The 21,409-nt window shown below is 36.0% G+C and overlaps 1 protein-coding gene across 13 annotated transcripts in view; it reads right to left on the bottom strand.

Moving 5' to 3' along the window:
• GPHN (gephyrin) overlaps positions 1-21,409 on the bottom strand; it is a 278,428-nt gene that overhangs the window by 87,611 nt on the left and 169,408 nt on the right. For 9 of the 13 annotated variants that reach the window (XM_014941950.1, XM_014941953.1, XM_014941954.1 and 6 more), the window contains 5 exons: positions 19,349-19,443; positions 14,514-14,580; positions 12,175-12,447; positions 10,796-10,903; positions 6,895-7,029 (listed from right to left, as the gene is read on the bottom strand). In XM_014941950.1, the coding sequence (XP_014797436.1) occupies positions 6,895-7,029; positions 10,796-10,903; positions 12,175-12,447; positions 14,514-14,580; positions 19,349-19,443 (678 nt within the window). The remainder of the gene's footprint in view (positions 1-6,894; positions 7,030-10,795; positions 10,904-12,174; positions 12,448-14,513; positions 14,581-19,348; positions 19,444-21,409) is intronic. The other 4 variants (XM_014941955.1, XM_014941957.1, XM_014941961.1 and 1 more) reach the window with 1 other exon arrangement.

Here is a 21,409-nt window from a genome sequence, read left to right as displayed (position 1 = left end):
TTAAGAGTGGTAGAGAAAAAAATGGAAATGTATGGATGTGGAAGCACCAGAAAGCAGATATATTGAGCCAGCAAATATTTCTGTAAAGGGGAATTCCTAGTAATTTCTAAATGAAGAAACTGAATGAAAGAGAAATGTAACTACATTGCTGTTTGGAACGATACAAACCAAAAGAAACCCCAAACCCCTCATCTTGTCATACATCAGAATTCAAACCAGAGATTTATTTTGGATAGGAACTGAAAAGGTGCGGATAAGGAAACTAATGTGATCTTTTCTTCTTCTTAAAGTAATATCAAACTGAAGTTACCACAATTTGAAAGAAAAATTTCAAAGAGGAAGTGATAAGATGATGCAGCATACACATACATAGATCAGAACTCATGCAATGCCTGTGTGAGCAAGGATGTCTGTACTGAAAGATCATTCTCTTCTGGAGTGATACACATGCAGAATAGTTACAATTTGAAAAAATAACTATTTTCAGGAAAAGAATGAGAAGCTTATTTCTACATGTTTGAGAGTTTCACTGGACTCAGGAAAAAAAAATTGAATTCTGTAGCTCAATAAAACACCAACAGGTTACTAAGAAAGAGAAATGTAGGGAAATTTTGGACATTAGAGCTTCTTCATGTGATTCAGTGTATAACAGGTATGAAAAGTAGCTGATTCTATTAATTCAATAATTGTTCTGGATTGCTATAGGTAGCAAATTCACAACTACTCTAACATCCTTCTTTAGCCCTGCTATAAACAGTTCTTGGGCATGAGACAAGGAAGGGAACTGGATTTTGGCACTGCTATACTATTTAATACAGGTTCCTGTTACCAATGAATATGGTACAACTTCTAAAACAGATATTCAATAAATAAAATTAAGTCAAATAAGTACCTCTACTGAAATTCAATATTCAGCTTAAACTTGACAACACAAGTCTTTATTCCAGAGACTTGCTGATGAGTCCAAAAACAAACCCCCAAACCCTACCCCTATATTTTTCAACCTTGCTAAAAAGTGAATCTTCCATTTTAGAAAGGATTTTAGAAAACTTTGCTTTTATTATTTATGATGTTTTCGTGGTTTTTTGATATCCCAAGCATATCAAGCTGCTTCTTTCTTAGTTACAATGTCTCATTTCTTAAGCTGTGTTTTTAACTAACAACAATCAGGGTTTTTAACCAAGACTTCTTAGGACTCAGTTATCCACACGTTTTGCCAGGACAATACACTTTAAACAACGAGGATAAAAGGCCATGGTTACATGGAAAATATTCTAGTATCTTAATTAGTAATTGATTTTAAAACCACTGCTACACTGTATTGAGGAGAACCTGGGAGGATACAGCAGACTGATGTGCATTAGTAAGCAGGATTCCTCACCTTAAGGCAACCTTTTCTACTTTCTACTCCAATGTACTTTCTCTCAGCAACTCTTTTCACTAAATACAATTTTTCTCAACCCTGGAATGTGCACTGAAAAAAATTAAGAGGAAATAAACCCCAGAAATAATCCAGAAAACACTGGAATTTTTAGCAGGATTAAATATGTAACTAAGCCCATGTGGCTACAGGTACCTGTTTTACAAGAAAAAGCAAGAAGCCCTTGCAGTGCTCGAGTGTGATTTCACCCTCCAAGATCATCCTAACAATTTAAAACATCCTGTCCACTTTTCCATGCTCTTCAAATATATCACAGCTAAATAGTTGTGCCAAAGCACTTGCTCATTACTCAAGCAAGTTCCTAGGTAGAAAAAACTATAGCGTATGCAAACTTAATAAATAAAAAAGAAAAAAATACTTGGGAATTTAGTGTATGCATAAAAACTTTAAAATATATTCATATGCTTGCCATATTGTTTTCACCTGAAGTAAAAATGACCACCTGAAGAAGGAATAGTAGGAATCAAGATAAAAAATATTAAATTTAATGCACTCCATGTACACAAAATATCTATCCTATGGACCGAACTACAGTTTGCCAAATCCTCAACAGAATCTTATTATTAATTAAGTATTTCTGGTAAACAACCTGATCTTTCTTCTACTGAAAAATACTGAATACTTCTACTGAAAAAAATGTAACAGTAATTGATACAAAAGCATCTTCCCTAGCCTACCTGCTCCCATCTCCTACTGTCATTACTTCACATAGGAGTTGTATATAAAAAGTAACACCACCAGAATGAAAACATAAATCATAATTAGATTTCGTATTAATTTGTAACTCATCTGTGCGCAAACCTTGCACTAATGTGCACATTCACTATTAAAGCTATGGTTTATGACAGAAGGTGTTCAAAGCATCATTTTTCATTGGTAGCAAGCATGAGAGATGACTCAGATAAAAAATTATTTTTTGCCAAAGAAATAATTCTCATTAGCCTTTTTTTTTTCTTAAATAATGTATTCTTCTAGGCTTTTTAAATTCAGAAATTCTCTGCAACTGAAACATTTACACGGTTTACATCAGGAATATTACATCTTTACGTGAATGTCAATATACAAATAATAAAGATAACATTTCTCAATAGGAGACAGCTATATAAAGTTTCAGAAAGCGATCAACTAGCAGAATTAAATGTATATGGTACAAAGAAGGTGTGGATGGAGCAGTAGAGAGATGACAGGACTGTTTTGCTAGAATCTGAAAAAACTGAAAAGTAGCCTTGCTTGCTCATTTTAGCTGTAGATAGAGCCTATATACTATTCTCTCATAGGAATTAAAAGCTACCTATCACAACTACAAATATGTAAGGATATAACACCACCACCAAGGCTTTTGGTGTAACTGAAAAATGGATAGCCAGTGAAAGGACAGATAACCAGCACGTAAAGTAGTGCAGAATATAAGAGCGTCAGGAATGAAGTAACAAGATGGAAAAAATAAAAAAACGCTCTCATCTTATAAGTACTATAATAAGTTCCTTAGGAACCTTCATGATCAAAGATAACACTGAAAGAAACATTGCACATTGAAGTGGAATAACTGAACATCAATGAGACTTATGATCTTGCAAAGTGAAATACTTTGAACACCTCTTGTCACTGAAATGTATTCCCGGTGACAATTCAAAACCTGTCCTTGGTCTTGCTATCTGCTTCATTTGACTTTGACACACAACATTGCCAAAAATTAAATATTGATTACGTCATTTATGTTTGGGAGAAGTGAAGACTTCAACTTGAAAGCTGTAATTTTCTTCTATACTAATATCATCTCCCTAAGAGTAGAACAAAATTAGAAGTTTGAAGGACTGACAGTCATTTGCACTGGATATATTCTTTCAAGTTATCTGAAGTTACAGGAACAAAATTTTATTCTGTAAGTTTAAAAAAAAAGCCCTGAGCTTCAACATTAATGCAAACATAAAAAAAAAATTCTCCATATTTGTAAAAGGTGTTTTATACTACGTAGTGTATTACTTTTGTATCTGAAAAGAACACTGCATTTAACTTCATGAAAATGCGAGGCACAAACATACACAAAAATTTAGTAACCTCTTAGAATCTGAGCAGCTACTGGAAATGACAAGAAAACCTTGCAAGTCACATTGTGTCATCCTAAACTTTTGTCATGCAAGTATTCAGCAAATTCATCTAACCTTGTTGAGAAAGCAGTAAAACTTTAAAAAGACAAAAACTATATTGTAGAAGATAAAAACATCTGTCACAATCACTATCAACTTTATGGTTGAATGACTGAAAAAAGGAGAACTGTTAGTGCAGTTTTCCCCTGAGTAAAACTTAGATTGCCTCTATATCTGAATCCATCTACTATAAATATGGTTTAAATGCTCTTTGAGCCACAGTCGATCTTGCTTGAAACTAAAGTGCAATTTAGAAAACAAGGAATGTGCTCTACGGAGATTTATTGAAAGCTAACAAAAGCAAGTTTGTGTAGTTTTGGGGATCTACCTAATGATAGACAGAGTAGTCCTAATGGAAATTTGTCTTGAGAAGTTCTGACCTCCCAAGGGGCTACAGTGAAAAATATAATTAATTCTTTTAGCAGGGAATTAAACTTTTGAGGACTGATAGAAACATACACATTCAAACTCAGTATTCATCATTTACTACTTTGTTAGAAACTGAGATTTTCAGAAAACGTGGAAGATAAATATAAACAGTAAGCAAATTTAAAATTAAATGTTGTATATTGTCTACATGATCTGCGTATGTATATAAACAACATTAGGTTTTCCAAAATACAATTATGAAAAGGTAAAGACTTCTCCTAACATATCAACCAGGAGTATTAGTAATGCACTCTCCCATACCTTCTCTCCAATACCCCCACCATGCATTAGTAACCTCCTACTTACATTCATTCAATAGAGGTGCTCCCATCATTGTAGAAGCTTGATTTTTTTTTTCCTGAGACACACACACAACTTTCTGCTATTCAGCAAATTCAGTAAGAGAAATGTAAGGGTTTATGCACATGTAGGACAAAAAAATGCAACAAGAAAACGATACAACAAAGTAAACTGGAATACGTAGTTGACAAAGAAATACAGTGCCACTAGCTCTACAGCTAGACCACCACTCCAAGAAAACAAAATCATTTTTTTGCTGAAACTTCCTCTCCTTTGTTTCATTTTGTATATACATGTTTTGGAGCCCTGAAATAAGTTCTTAAATCAGCAAATGAGAACATTGAAGAGATACACACTTGCAGATTAACAAAGGAAAAAAAAACCCACCCTGAAATACCAACTGGATGCTGAAGTACTATTTAACTTTATTCTCACTATTGTGTGGATCAAGGGGTGCAGTGTAAACTTAATTCATACTGCATTATTAGAAAGCCAGGATCCAGAAGGAAAAACACAGGAAGTGAAGACATTTAGACATATTGACAATCTTGAAGAATATGGATGAACCGTATTTCTTGACAAATTCAGATGATGTTTGAGAATTTAAGGGTCCTGAAAAGGACTGAACAAAAAGATGAGTAGAACCGTATTTCTTGACAAATTCAGATGATGTTTGAGAATTTAAGGGTCCTGAAAAGGACTGAACAAAAAGATAATGAGTACTTTGTTTTGGTTTTTTTTTTTTTTTTAAGTAATAAGCAAAATGAACTAAGAGTTCTGTAAGTAGCAACGAAGTTTAAACTTTTGTGCAAAATCTAACCTTTAGGTAATAGGAACAGGTAAGACCGCCCTTCAAATTTATTTTCCAGTTGGTCTTTCCTAGATCTTTCCCTATATTGGCTTGTACCACCTACTTTTGAAAGATGGCACAGAAAAGCTAGACTAGCTAGATGTTGCATGGCAATTCCTGTTGTAAAAGCGGTGTGATCTCACACATTCTGAACAACATCTGATTTTCCAGCAATATATGAAAAATAGGGCTTAACATGAAATACCAAAGCATGATCCAATTATGATAAGAGCTGATCTTGACTAATTTCAGAAAGAAGAGTTTCAGATTTTTAATCTGTTCCAAAGTTCTTGTAGTTTTCTTATGTAATCTCTGAATCTTTGAAGTCTAGAGGAGTGCTTTCTGCTTCACAACAGATAAGCTTTACTCCTTCCTATTGTGATAACCTTCCTGAAAATATATAGGCTTCATCTAGAGCTATTTCTTAGCAGTGCTGTCTCTGTTTCTATACCTGGTCCCTTCGGTTTTCTTTGGAGGCTCTTGTTTTGTCAACAGGCATAAAACTCAGTGAAGTTTCTCCATTTTGTATTGCTCTTCTGCTCTGAATATTCTAATGAAATAACTCCAACTTGTTATTTTTTGAAGCCAGAGGAGTGACAATTTTTTTAGCAAAAAAATGAAGGAAACGCTTACAGGTAGAATTCACTGAACATTTTCTTAAGAAAAGTAGACTATATAATGAAGTTGAGTATGCTGTCCATCAGAATAATCTATCACAGTGAAGGTGAGAACTGCATAAAACAATGCCATAGCCTAATCAAAACATTTCTATTGGTGGTTGCCAATAAATCTTGTTTGCTGACAGAAAAGAATGAGACAGCAGGAAAGAAGAACTAGCAGATGCTGGCAATCACTTTAGCAAGCAGAATAATCTTCAAGGATCATGAATTAGATGAGGAAGAATGCTATTATTTGCCATCTGCTACAGGTCTATTAGTATGTCAGCATCTGGTGCCACAGAAAGATCTTTGTGATGTGAACACACAAAGTGAATTCAGAAAGAGTTTTCTTCTGCTGAAAGGAACCCTGCAGAAAGTAAACATTACAGGCCTTGCCACTGGTCAATTCACTTAGTTTTTGATGTGTGCTATTTAAAGTTTGACAAAAAAAAAGAACATAATAGAGTTCACCTCAATGATTAAATAGTACAGCATAATCAGTAAGAACTGAATAATAAACCCACAAGGTTGGCATTAAAACTTTCTTTCTATTCAATTTAGGCTGTTTTTTTTTTTACAAATGTCAGGCAGCAAATATCTAAGTTTGAGCAAAACCAGTTGGTTTGAAAGTGTCTTAAACTGAACAATAATAAAGTGGGGCGCAGAACTGCCCCAGCCCAGGCTAGTAATTTGCACATATATTTTGTTGACAAAAAGCTACTTGCTTAATGCTGTTACTCAGTGGCAGGATTATCTACGTTCCTTGGGATTATTAAAGACATTCAATGTGTTAACAACTTCATATTCGTGACTGATATTGCAAGAAATAACATGAAACTTCAGTAACCATAATGTGTTGGTGGACCCACATGTTAAATTGTGCAACAGAACACATGGAATGAACTATACTGTCTTGGATTTTATTTATTTTTATATTATTTACTTGCATCTATTACTTAGAATGATACAACCCTTGCATGCGAACCAACCTTGTTCAGCAGCAGCAATACATTACTTTGGTAGATTATATGTCTGAGCATGGAGCTTGCAAGGCATAAATGTACTTACTTTTGGTGTTGGGCAGGATGCAGTGGAGAGACGAGAGGTGGCCTGGGCACGAGGAGATTCTGAAGGAGTAGTACTGAGGGAGGCTGTATCACGTGGGAGCACCTGAACACCACGAGAGATGATGGAATCTGGAATCTTAAAAAGAAGAGATAGAATTAATAGTAAAAAAATTACTGTATTTAAAACTTACTCAAAAGCTTACAAAAATGTAGGAATATCCCACTACTCAGACTGCATACCTCCTCACTGCAGTGCTGGCAGTGGTTAATGGCTCCCATAATTTCAGTAACATAGGCCGAGCAAATACATAAAGTCATATTCTTACTGAAAGTCCTGAAAAACCCATGAATCTGACATACTATGCGAGGAAATAATAAGAAAGTATCATTTTTCCTCTTAAGCCTCTGTTTCAAACCCAACAATGACCAACAGGGATTTCTACTGTGGCCTGAAAGGAGCCAGGCCTCCCATTCTCTAACTAGGCAACAATATTCTGAACAGAAAACCACTTATTAGCAACGACTGAAACCCTCTGAAGAAATGTCATGCAGTGAGAAAATTCCTTTTAAGAAATGTCATGCAGTGAGTAAATACTCTTCATTACATATACTGAAGACAATTTCAGCTACAAAAATTCTTGACGCAAGGTTTGTGCTGCAAAAGCTACAGGCCTCTCCACAGGGAGTACAGGCAAAAGCACTAGAAACCACCATCCAAAGCCAATACTTGGTTAAAAATGCATTCCGAAGGGAAAAATAAAAATTCAATCTTTTTTTTTTTCTTCACATAATTAGAAGGCCAGCTAGGAAAGCAACCGCCCCCCCCGCCCCGATGAACATGACTGGTGAACTGGTAACAACAGACAAGGAGAAAACTAAGGTAGTCAACAACTTTTTTGCCTCAGTCGTCACTGGCAACCGTTCTCCCCACACCTTTCAAGTTGATGAACCTCAAGGCAGGGACTGGGGGAGCCAAGTCTCTCCCACTGTAAGAGAAGGTCAGGTTTGTGACCACCTGAGGAACCTGAAAATACCTAAGTTTAATGATTAATACCTAGTTTAACGATTTTTTTATTTTTTTGTGTAAAATGGTAAGACACATGGTATATAAATGGTATACAAATGATAAACACCTCAGAGAGGAGAACTGAATTCTAACATTAGTGCTACAACACAAAATGCAGCAGATATTCCACTGTAACATACTCTCTACAAAGGCTTATTCTGATTTTATTTTCATGATTTTAACCTCTTCCTTTTTCAGAGGAGAAAGCTTTTCAGATCAGATTACTCTTACTTCCTGCAATTCACTTTTCTATCATAACAGACAAGAAAATGTAGGAATTCAGATCTTTGAAGGAATAGATATACACATATTTCAACATCTTTCTTCTCCTTAAGAATTTCTTAGTTCAGCCTGATGTTCAAGTTCCAAGAGAACCACCAAAGTACCTCAGTGTTTGGTGGAAATAGCATTAGCAGACAATAAAAGGAAGCAAAAAATGAAGATCCAGTGATGAACCAAACCACTAACACCAGACATTTCCAGTTGTTTTTTTTTAAATGGAGATCCTGTAGCGAGTCTGCATCTAATCTTTTTGAACATTCTTGCCTAGTAAGACTCTAGGGCAAACACAAGCTTGAATCCTAGCTTTTAAGATGTGTTGCATCCCTAGAACCAGTGTCAGGATACTAAGACAGCATTGTTGCTTGTCTGTGTGCAGTTAAAATGACCAATTTTAAGACTCAAGTCTAAAAAGATCATGGAGTTCCAACCCCCTGCCATGGGCAGGGACACCTCCCACCAGACCAAGTTGCTCGAAGGCCCATCCAGCCTGGTCTTGAACAACTCCAGGGATGGGGCACCCACAGCTTCTCTGGGCAACCTGTCCCGGTGCCTCACCATCTTTTTTCCGCCACATTCTTCATAATATCTAATCTAAATTTATCCTCTTTCAGTTTAAAACTGTTACCCTTCATCCTACCGCTCCACTCCCTGATAAAGAGTCCCTCCCCTTCTCTCCTGTAGGCCTCCTTCAGGTACTGAAAGGCCGTTATAAGGCCTCCCTGGAACCTTCTCTTCTCCAGGCTGAACAACCCCAACTCTCTCAGTTTTCATAGGAGAGGTGCTCTAGCGCTCCTATCTGTGGCCCTCATCTGGACTTGCTCAAACATGTCCAAGTCAGAAGCACCATTTCCCTTCTGTTCTCTTTTTCTCCTGAAATCCCATCTTAAATATGTTAAATAAAAAAAAAAAAAAAAAGGCTGACATCCCTAAGTTTTATATTGGCACAGCTTCAATACGACCCACAAGTTTTGATGCTTCATTTTAATCTACATGACTAAGGACAATCCAGTAGAATGTTACATTTTGACAAAGTAATAAAATAAAAAAAAAGACACAATAAAAGAAAGAATAGTTTTAAGTCTTCAAATAAGACACCTTTTCTTTCCCCTCCTCTAATAAAAAGCTGCACATGTCTTGGTATGATTGTGTATGGGTCCATTACCTCTTCTATATACTCCAAAATTCCACAATACAAATACAATATTGCTTTGTCAAACGGTACCATGGTCCAGTTCTCCCTGGGTTTACTCTGGTTACTCTAGAATAACTGGATATTACATATTGTCTCATCCCCTTCAGGCAAATATTTGCTTTGGTGATTGGTTTGTTTTTTTCCTGTCTACCATATCCATCAATCATTGCTTCTAAAATTTTATTCAATATCACCTTTTTCAGAACAAAAAACTCTTAGTGCAACAAAGTGACTGAGACAATTCCAGTCCCCCTTGAACTGCAATTCCAGTTTAGCTGTCTCAGCTCAAAAAAATTAAACTACTGGAATAAATGTGTGTGTATGTATGTACACATATATAGCTTTATCATCAGGTGTATGAACTTCAAAACCTTCACACTTCCTAAGTGACTTTTCAAGAGACATGCTCATCATGTTTTAAATACAGAGATGTTAATGCTATTTGATCGATGGCTTACATGACTATTTGCCTAAGGGAACAAGAAAGTGCAGCCTCTGGTCATCAAAATCTAGTGACATATTTTCCCAAGAAATTACACTCCGTTTGCAGGCTGACACAGAATGAATGGGTCAGGCAGCACAACTCTCTCTAGGCCAACTGCCTTCCTCCAGTTTCTCTAACCAACGGTTATGAATAAAATAAGTTAAGTTTATTCCTGATGATACTGTGTCCTTATTCTATCTTGATTCAAGCCTAGATTAAACCTTTGGGAGATGGAAAATAAAGTACAGTATTTTGTTAGAGCCCAAGTTATAACCTCTGCATTATAATAAATGAAGTCCTTTCTACTGTTCATTGAAATAGTTGCCTACTATTCACTAAAATCCAGTAATTTATACTAAGTCCAGTGTATCCTGACTCCTCAAGTCTTTTCTTCTGTTTCTGAGAAATTATATTTCTAAACAGAACACAAAAACAAGAGAGAAACTGCAAGTGATGAAAGCAAACTATGAACACCCAAATGCTGTATTATGTTGACAAACAAACTTGAGAGAAAGCAGCAAAGCAAGGCAAATGAAGGGGGAAGAGTTACCAAAATATCATAGCTCTAAAGCAATAATTTTAGGAGATCATTTTAATTATATTCAATTATTGAGTATATTAGATGATAAAGCTGATGACTAATCAGAAACACAGGCTTTAAGCAATGATTATCTCAGCAGTCAACTGATTCAAACTGACAACGCACACAAACTTTACCTTGTTTAGCCCTTTATCTATTTTCTGTAGCATGTTCTCTAAAAGCATGTTCTTTGTTAGAAGAAAGTCAGTAACACTGTCTGCTCACACAGTAGACTATAAGGCAGGCAGTGTATTTTTAGCTACTGTTAGTGCAAAAGCCTCTTGGAAGTGTCTCTTACCGGTTCTCCTGCACTGCCTGCTGCGTGATGGCAATAACTGATGAGACCAGGGATGGGCTGTTCACCTTTTGCCATGATAACAGCTGAACTGGTGTAGGGTGGATGCTTCTAATGCACAACACATAACAGCTATGAATACAGTGACAGGAAAACATGAAACTATACAAGCAAATGACCGAAAGGGAATGAGGTGAAAACAAGCATGACACTGAAATGCCAAGCTCATATGAACACAGCCAGTTTAGATCTCAGGTATTTTCTGCCTTTAAAACTTGCACGTATTATTTATCTTTGCCTATATCAAAAGAAATCAATTAATTTAAAATTTGCATTAATGAAAACTGAAACTTGCAAGTCATAATTACCTTAATTCATCCCTGTAAAGATATATGTAATCAGGATTTTCTGCACAAGAGGAGATGATCTCCAGCTGCAGCTGTCTTAGAAATGTCAAGATGTCTCAGACCTGAATTCACATTTCTGGAGTTAGAATGTTGCTGCTTTGGTTTTGAAATTGTTTAATATAGTTTTGAGTTACTTAGACTTTCAATTCATATAATAAGACTTAAAAGCACAATTTGTGTAGTAAATATAGAACAAAGCAGTTTGGAAAAAAAGCCTTTCCAACACATAGGAATACAATGTCTTTCCATTTGAAAACTGAAGACATAAAACTGATGTAGATATTTATATATTGCTTCAAATAATATGATATTTCTTTGGAAAACATTTAAAATTTGAACTGAAAGAATTTGCAAATGTTATCTAATTTTTTTCTTTTTGTAGCCTCAAATTTCTTATTTTGGTTTGAGTAATGTTGATCTATGATTACTGATTAAAGCAAGGCTGTAAAGACAATGTGATGACATTTAGTTTTGCAGCAGAATTTCACATCTTTTATTGCATAAGAGATCCACACTGGAATGCAGTAGTCTGGATAGCTTATTACTTAACCTGCTACCTATATGTCATACTTTTTATCAATATTTTTAGAAACCAACATTTTGTTTTCAAAATAGGTATTATGGCTTAGAAAATTTTGTTCCGATTCCTTCATATGCCACCTACTGGACTCTGCATGTTCAGGCGTGTGAGTACTTTGAATTAATAAAAAAGAAAGCTAAAAATGTCTGTCACATCAGAATGGTATCATAAAAACGCATGTTATCATCAAGATAATAAACAATCTCCCACTGAAATTTGAGATCACCTATGGAAACAGGATTAATATATTTTTATGAAATTACATTTCTACAAAATGTATCTAAAATACACCTGTTTGATGACACAATGCATAGTCTTAACATGCAAAAGAACATTGGTGGAAAGTACCTGAGATAGAAACTAAAGGGTCTCTTAGGGAAACAAGCCAGACTCACCTTAGCTGCAATGGCTGCTGCTGTTATATGTGAAGAAGAACTGTCCTCTGTTGAAGCAACTCCACTATCCTTCTTCTCTTCCTCCTCTTCCTCACACTGTACTCCTTTGTCTTCTGTCTGCTTGTGAGGGCTGGTGGTTGGAGGAGGAGAAAGAGGAGGTGGTGGTGAAGGTAGATCTTCAAGCTCGTCGTGTACCTCCTTTACTTTTACAATGGCATCCCGCAAAAGATCAATGGCGTGAGGTAGGGCTGGCAGTATAAACTGAAAGCATTCCTATGCACAACAAGAAGAGAAACGACTATGAAAAGTCACCTGCAGAAATAAATAGGGATTTTTCAGATTTACTCTTAAAAGATATTCAGGATTTAGATATATCTTTTCACCTGACAATAAATAAAACCTAAAATGCCTTATGCTCACAGAACATAGAAAAACAAACTCAAAACTGTAACTGGGTGCTATACATTTTTGCCTTTTTTTCATGCAAATATAGTAAGTTGTACAACAGGGCTACTGTAATTAAGCTAATATTGGATTAAAACTTCAGGAAACAAGAGTTAAATTTTCATGAATACATAATACAGAAACCATTTCACAGCAGTTGGCAGAATGCTACAAAATAATAGAATAAAAACATTAACTCTATCCCTGCAGGCATATGAGCTTCAAGTCATTCCTACTATGTTCCTTCAAAATTAGAGAACAATTCATAAGGGTTTTCATAGTTATACTTCTATATAATTATATCCTTTTTTATTCATGGACTTATCCTGTATACTGTAAGAATCACAAACTACATGGAATTCATGATAATTTTATTTAACTCAATTTTTTTTTCATAAATAATCTATTTTTCAATCCTCTCCTTCCTCTATGATCTTAAAAACAATTGGAAACTTTATTTTACCTGGCTGGAGAAAGCAAAAATGCAGACACCATGTAACTGTTCTTGTTCCATAATGGGCATACACATACATAGCTAACTTTGCTGCTAAAATATGCTAATATTTCATCAAACGAAAAAGGAACCTAAGGATGCCACACAGTGCAGGCTCCTGCTCAGATCAGGGTCAGTGTGAAATTCAGACAGGTTTCTTGTGTTCTGTAAAGTCTTGAAAAAACCCAAGAACAGAGACTTCACAAATCTTCTTGACAATTACCCTTGAAGTGATTTTTTTTTCTTTTCTCTTTATCAGTTGGAAGCTACTCTCTTCAATCTATGACTACTGTCTCTCATTCTTCTCCCAGGCACCTCAATAATGTCATTTGAGCAGAATGCATATGAATATTAAATTACTGGAAAACGATGGCAGGGTCACAAGAATGAATTGAACAACCTGGTCTAGTGGGAGTGACTAGTGACTTCAGGGCTGTGCTGCTGAACACATTAGTACTGTCTCCTCTGTGATCAGGTACTACTGGTTTAGAAGATGCTCATAAATCACCAGGTACGCATTTGTTAGAGGGCAGAGGTGAAAACATTTTTTAACAAGGCCACTGACATAGTCTGAGTCCTGGAGAAGTACATTCTCGTGATAAATGGGGGATCTACTTTGGCAGTTTTATATTGGTTTGTACAGCCCACTATTTGCTCAGAATTATTTGTGTGGAGAACGCTGCTTTTCTGGATCTATCAGCCAACTGCACAGAGTGAGAACTGGAAAGATCCATCCTTACTAACATACACACACACACAAAAATCCTCCTGATCCTCCTGATGTTTAATTGTGTTTCTCTCAGCTCTACAGTCAGAAAGTAAGCGTTAATAAAAACATAAAGCCTAACTTTCCTGTCAAAACTGAGTAAAATGCAGGCAGAAAACAAACTGTCTAAAAGGTGAAAAGTCTGATACTCATATCCAAAAGATTTAAAAAAATCCTCAAACTCTTAGGAATTATGTTCCTTTTTTTATCTCTTTACCAAAAATTTGGAATAGTCTTCATACTCTATGAAGTTCTACCACACACTAGGCCTTCCCTATTACTTCTGTGTGAGAAAGAATTCTTTCTTGGAAGATGTAGGCAACACTGGGACGAGGTACAAGCTGACCAGAGAGGAAGGAAGAAGTGTAAGAGACCATTAGACTCTTCATTTGCTCTGCCTACTACAGTGAGGGCTCTGGCATCACATGTAATTCTGTCCTGGTCACACAGTCCTTTCAATCAGATGGGAATTGTATCATCCCTGACAGAGTGATGGTTGTTGTATGTTCAGTTGTATGAATATGCATTTCAGTTAACTTTTGTAAAATTTGTTGTAATGGGTACTTTCTACATTCAGAACAAAGGGAGGTACTCATCATGGGTCCTCAGTAGCAGATCAGTAAGAACATTTCTTACCTGTGACCCTTTCTTGCTACCTGGCAGATTAATTATGAGAGTTTTCCCTCTGATTCCACACACAGGTCTGAAAAGAAAGAAACCCAGAGTGAGTATTCTTGCATGCAACTTTCTCCAGTGCAGAAACAAGAACAGAGCATTTAAGATAAATTCTATTATTAATCAGAATTTCTAAGCTCTGTTTCAGACATCTAAAAATATTTGCTGATCATGTTCTCACATAACAGGTCAGGAGAAGCTGAGCTGACAAATCCTAACATTTAATTGATAGTATAAACATTGGCTAGATTTCCATCTTTTTTAGATCTGTGTAGGTCCCTTCATTCTATTGTTTACTTGCATCCATACAGTCCCTATTTGCCCATAAACATAATTCCTTTGTAATGTAATTGATGGTGTCAAACACTATTTCCCTTGCCAGGTAAAAATAATAAGTCATGCTGGTTGCATTAATTCTAATAAGTCTTCTTTGTTTTTTAAAGATCCAACATAAGAAAAGCACAGAGGGAACTAATTCTCAAGTGAAAATTGCACTTAAGCAATTCATGTCAAATTCTTCCTAACAGTCTTTCCTTCCCCCTCAAAAAGAGAAGAAACCAACTATCAAAGATGGAAGTTTTAATTTTATTTTTTGTCTTTAGGGAATTCATTTGGTTTTGATGCAGGGCTGAACTTAGATACCCAAGCGTTGAATGCTTTCTGTTTAGAGTTTGTCTCTTCCTCCTTTTAGCTAAATATTTTTAAAGAAAAAAATTTAAAATTACTGGATTTTGTTTTGAGGTTGTAAATAGTGTCTCCTGCTTTTCTCCACTGTTTATGAAATTAGTGGTGAAACCCCAAGGCTGGGATACAGGGATAAGAAAAAAGTAAAAGGACAAAACTAAACCGTAAAGATACAGAGCTACAGTTGAAAGAAATTGTGTAACGATCTCTTTATCAAACAAAAACATGAGCCATAAGTGAAGACACAATAGAAAAAAAAATATAATTTCTTGATAGGGCAAGATACCAAAATATTTGAGCCATAGGACAGAGTTTGTGGGGCTGCCAACTTCCCTGGATTTCTTCTTATAGAAATAATTCTCAGTGATTAATGTCATTTATTGGTATTGTGGCATTTTCTAGCAGGGTAGCAAGTATTCTAGTGACAGTTGTCATAATGCTTTAAATTAAATAGCACAGAGACTGTTTTTGTGCTACAAAACGAACTTCTGACATCACAGTCAAGCCAGTCCAAAGAGAAGCCTCTTCAATCAGCAGCTTGAACCACAGAATCACAGAACAATAAGGGTTGGAAGGGACCTTTGGAGGTCATCTAGTCCAACACCCCTACCAGAGAAAGTTCACCTAGAGCAGGTTGCACAGGCTGGCATCCAGGCGGGTTTTGAATGTCTCTGGAAATGGAGACTCCACCACCTCCCTGGCCAGCCTGTTCCAGTGCTCTGCCACCCTCAAAGCAACGATGTTCCTTCTCATGTTTAGATGGAGCTTCTTAAGTACAAGTTTGTGCCCATTACCTCTTGTCCTGTCACTGGGCACCACTGAAAAAGGACTGGCCCCATCCTCCTGACACCCACCCATTAAGCATTTATCAGATCCCCCCTCAGTCTTCTCTTCTCCAGACTAAAAAGACCCAAATCCCTCAGCCTTTCCTCATAAGAGAGATGTTCTAGGCTCCTGATCATCTTTGTAGCCCTTTGTAGTACCCTCCCCAGCAGTTTCCTGTCCTTCTTGAACTGGGGAGCCCAGAACTGGACACAGTACTCCAGACGCAGAGTACTGTCTGACTCCTATTCTGACAGAATATTGTCTGACTCCTGGCCTCTGTCTTCCCATATTCACTTCTTGCACACTATATAACCTCAGCTAAGAAAGAACTCCAGGTAGCTGAGGAACGCTGTACTGCAACACAAAGATGAAGAGCCTGAGTAAAAGAAATATGCTCATTTACTCTTGCTGCAGTAGTCAAATGTGCAGACTACAACTCAAACCAGCAAAACCCATGCATGGGATACAGTTTATGACAGATTCAAAATAAAAGAAATAGGAATTATCCACACAGAAATTAAAATGAGGTGGAACTGTATTTGGCAGATACCTCCTTTAATGTTCTTCTCTTTGGTTCTTTTATTCTGCTTTAAATAATTTTGAATTTTATAAGCTAAACGATCAGTTCAAGCGACCAATAATAAAAAAGGACTAAACCAGCAACCATTCTTCTGAAAGCTACAAGTTTCAGCTGCCAATAATCACATTATTGTGATCAGCTCAAGACCGAAATGGAGCTGCCAAAAATTTCTCAAGAGAGCATGCAAAAGTAAGTAAAAGCACCTAAGAACTGCTTGGCTTGCAAAAAATATCGTATGCGCTCACAACATAAAAGCACACAAAATGTGCATACATTCTGGGTAATTTGAGAGATAAATTAATGATATTCCTCCAAATGTAGAACAGTTGAGGGAGATGCTGTGGATCTCATATTACCCTCAGCCTTGTGATGCAGGGGACAAAAATTTTAAGAAAAAACAAAGTCTGACAAAGAAGAGTACAAATAGCAACAAGGGAGAGGAAAGAAAAACAGGACATGGGAGAAAGAAAAAGATGGATGTGGGAGAAAAGAAAGGTTTGCTGCAGAAGAAGGAATGGGGAACATGATTCTGGTAAAAAAGAACATGATCTCCCTGGGCAGAAATTATGCTGGTAAAAGCAGACTAGATGGGCAAAGAGAGGGACAGTGCTTTAAAAAGCCTCAATAAGGACTGGCATGGCATGGGTAGCTGACAGGTAAGGAAGGTGAAGGGAAGAGATAATTCTGGGACAAGGACAGTTTTGGAAACTCACATTAAAAAAAAAAAAAAAAAAAGGAAACACTTTCAGGAAACACATAAAAAGGTTTATGATGCTCTAAGATATTTCCTGTTGGACCTTGGGACTGAATCCAAACTACGAGAGTCTCACTGCCCCTCATTTGCCCGTAAGTGTCTGTGAATCCAGCCTACAAAATAACTCGCCATTTGTTAATGCTGGCCCATAGTCAGGAAGACAGCCTGTAACTTACAACAATTTTTAGAAGTTCATGTGATAAAATTCAGCACGATTGACCTAACATTTCCAAACCTGCAGGTGATTTATTGAAGTGTCAGATAATGTTGCATAATGGAACTTCTGCTTTTGAGTTTGTTTTTTTTTTTTTTTTAAGTTAAAATTACACGCTAAAGTATCCATCAGATCTTTATTTCAAAATTAAGTCAATGAGAGGTAAGCTTAGGATAAGTGACATTTAATGTTACATACTTTGAAAAATTAGGATCTATACTTCTCAAACTGTGTATCTAAAATTAGTGTATATTTTTGACTTCTCTTAATGTGTGCCTTAGTTCTCACTGTAAGGGGGGATAACAACACTACCTTAATGTACAGAACTTTCTGTGAAAAGATATTAACAATTTGTGTCTTGGAATAACAAATGATGTAACAAAAAATGGACTTTTGCATGCTAATAAATTTTAGTAAAGGCCTGAATTTTTAAAAGACCTAATTGGATTGCATGCAGAATCTTTGTAATGTTATCTCCCATCATTGTTGTCAATTACTACTGAAAGTGGATGTAGTTTAAGGGACATTTTCTTCCTACACATACAGAAGACTAAGGTTGCAATCCAGCATTTTGATTCCACGACTATTACAACATCCTTTCAGCCATCCTGATCACACCACATCCTAAATCAAACTTGAATGGTCATCTAAACAGCTATCCTTTTCTTGATCAGAAATAGAACAGTTAAATTAACATTTTCTCTCCTTATGGTAGCATTCCGTTATCCTTTCCCTTCAGATAAACACGAAACTATGACATAAAAAATTGTATCAGATAAAAACTTGCTAATTTGGACAGAATTTGAAAGTGTTAACTTTTTTATGTTGCCCTTTCAGATATGTGATACATGATATGAAAAGTTTTAAAATACTCTATCAAATCACTAAACCCCTCATTGAAATGTCCTTTAAAAATACAAGTACATGAATACAAAGTTGCAGATTTGAAAGTTCCTTCTTCATTTCTTATACTATTATTTCCTTGTTATATCCTCACTATGCACCGAGAAATCAAAATCAGTAACAGTCATTGATTCTTATTTACCTTGAAATAACATGCAAGCACAAACTAACTTATGAAAGGTATTCATATTACTAAGTCTATCTCAGGTAAAAGGAGATAAACTGAAGGAATAAAACAAAAATCAACTCCAAAAAGAAACAAGATAACAAGAGGATAACAAGAGATGTAACTATAAAAAAGAAACACCAACAGGCAGAGAAACAGGTACTAATTGCTTACTAGGAAATACCAAACTCCAGGAGTTAAAGTATTGTATCTGAAAGCATAGGATAAAATACCATTTAACTTACTCAGAGAGCTTTTGCTGATACTGCAATAAAAGCAGTATCAAAATAATATACTTGTACTTATCAAGGGTTTTTTTTTCGTGAAACAAAACATTTTTAGTACTCCATGAACAACACATAGAAGAATTCTTTACTCACCAGCAAAATGCCATAGCTCTTGATGAAAAGACAGCTGTTTAACAGCTTGCATCAATATTACAAATAAACTGATACAAAAAATGACAGAGGATACACTGTCTAATGGAGAACAAAGGGAATTAAATGAGACAATACAATTACCATTCCTGGAATTTGGCCACTTCTCTCATGTTAAGACTTCTAGTCTTGATAAGAATGGCAATTGTCAGTTATTTCTGTATAGTCATTTCATGACCATGTTTATTTCTAAGGAAATAGTCCACCTCATATTTTGAAGGAAATAGCCTTACCTAGAGAGCATGCCCAGAGGAGTAACATTAAGTGATCCCATCAGCATTGCCAGGGCCATCCCTGGGGCTTCTCGCTCTATTACTTCTTTAGTGGCCTGCAAGCAAAGATTAAATAGCAAAGTGAGTGAAGAAGTACAAGGACAAGAAAAATATGAAACCAGCTAAAATTAGGGTAAGAATATCTCCTTTTTTTGCTTCTGCCAAGAGACGTCCTTGCTAAATTCTCAACACTGAAATATGTTAAAGAATTTTCTCTTTGTTGTCTAAAATAGGGAAAGACAATGAGTTGGGAAAAAGCACTGTCAGCTGTAAAGACTCCTATAGAAAATATTAAGTCAGGACTATATATAGAAGAAATGTTAACCAACACTATATAAATAACAGGAAGTCCCTCAAACAGAAAGGAAAGAATATTTGGGTATAAGCAAAGAAAAGACCAAATGTAACTGCCTTGTTTCCCTCATCAATCTTGTGCATTTTCCCACAGATATTTTTCCCAGGCATGAGAAGGGTGAGTCAGTCTGCACAGAAGACAGAAGGAAAAAAAAAAAAATTTGCAAAGGGAAGCCCATGTAGCAGGCAGACAGGAAGGAAAATAGTAAAATGGTAATGATGATGGCCAGAGGCTGAGGCCTTCCCTTTTGATCATGTCAGCAAAACAGCAGTTCCAAATAGACTGGTGGCTTTTATTCACAAGCGGTCCATATGCAATGGGCATCGAGAAGCCTGGAAGCAGAGTCTGAAAATTCTTTCCTTTTTAGCCCTTTCTCTACACAGGGAATCAGATGGAAAATTATTTTTCTGGGACGTGTACAACCGTGCATCCTTACTTCCTAACACTAATTTTCTCAAACACACAATCCATCCAGTCTTCCAACCTCTAACTTTAGTTAAGATACAACACCTCAAAGGCAGGTTACAGCCCTACCCTTTCTTTATTTCCCTCACAGTAGATGCTGTTCAGTGTTTTATCTTGTTTCATGTTCTGAAACGAGATTTTAAGTTATTTGGCACAACTAAAATGTTAGCAATGCTCATAAAACTGAATTTCATTGTAAAATATCCAGCCAAACTACAACACTTTGATGGTACTGCTATCAAAAAAGAAATAGAATAGCACATCTTAACTATAAGACACTCCGAATAAGCTAAATTTTCTTGGCAGTTTGATATAGCAAAAGAACAAAATGGAAGAAAACCAGACAGATTATTCTGTGGGAAAGATTAAATTATAAATCACATCCTTGTACTTCTGTAAGATCTTAGTTTACAAACAGAATAACGAAGTCACAGAGAAGGAAAACAACAGAATTAACACAATGGCATCCCTATGAGAAGGATCCAGGAGTCCTCTACTAGCTAAAACACTGAAAGGAAGCAATAAATAAAACCAAAAAGAAATATTCCTGAATAGTACAGATATTCAAGTGGTCATATTCTCAAACTTTGTCACTAACATTAAACATGTTTTAAAGAAGTAAGTCAGTATCAGAAGACATCAGGCACAGGTACCATGTAAACCTCCAGATCTTTTACTAAAAAGCAAACTTGGTATTTGCTCAGTTGTGGGAAGCAAGAACTTTGGTTTATACAAAACCAAGCAATTTTAATTCTGTAGCTGACACCACAGCCTCTTTTATATCAAGCATAGCATGTCAGTTTTAGTATTTACTATTCCCTGGTCAGAAACAGAAAAGGCATATATACAACCCAGTGTCTGTATTTCAACACAGGGGAAATGAGAAGCACGCTAGGAATAATGTAGACAAAACTCAAACCTCTTCACTGAGAGAGATTGCCTAAGGTACCTGCTGAGGTATTAAATTACCAAATCACATTAAAAACTCTTAAGACTATCCACAGACCTGATGATTTTTGTATGATAGTAGAAAAAGGCATTGCAGTGGTGAAGGGACAATTTGCTGACAATGAAAAAGTTGGTGAAACACGGAATTCTCTGTGTGTGCATACATAGTAAGTCTGTATTTATGCATTTTTTCAGCTAATACCATGCTTCAAAGATATTCAAAACCTGTTTTAAAATAAAAGGCATTTTGAGAT

The sequence above is a fragment of the Calidris pugnax genome, unplaced genomic scaffold (assembly GCF_001431845.1).
Source record: "Calidris pugnax isolate Ruff unplaced genomic scaffold, ASM143184v1 scaffold56, whole genome shotgun sequence".
Lineage (NCBI taxonomy): Eukaryota > Metazoa > Chordata > Aves > Charadriiformes > Scolopacidae > Calidris > Calidris pugnax.
This window is presented reverse-complemented; position numbering and strand designations above follow the sequence as displayed.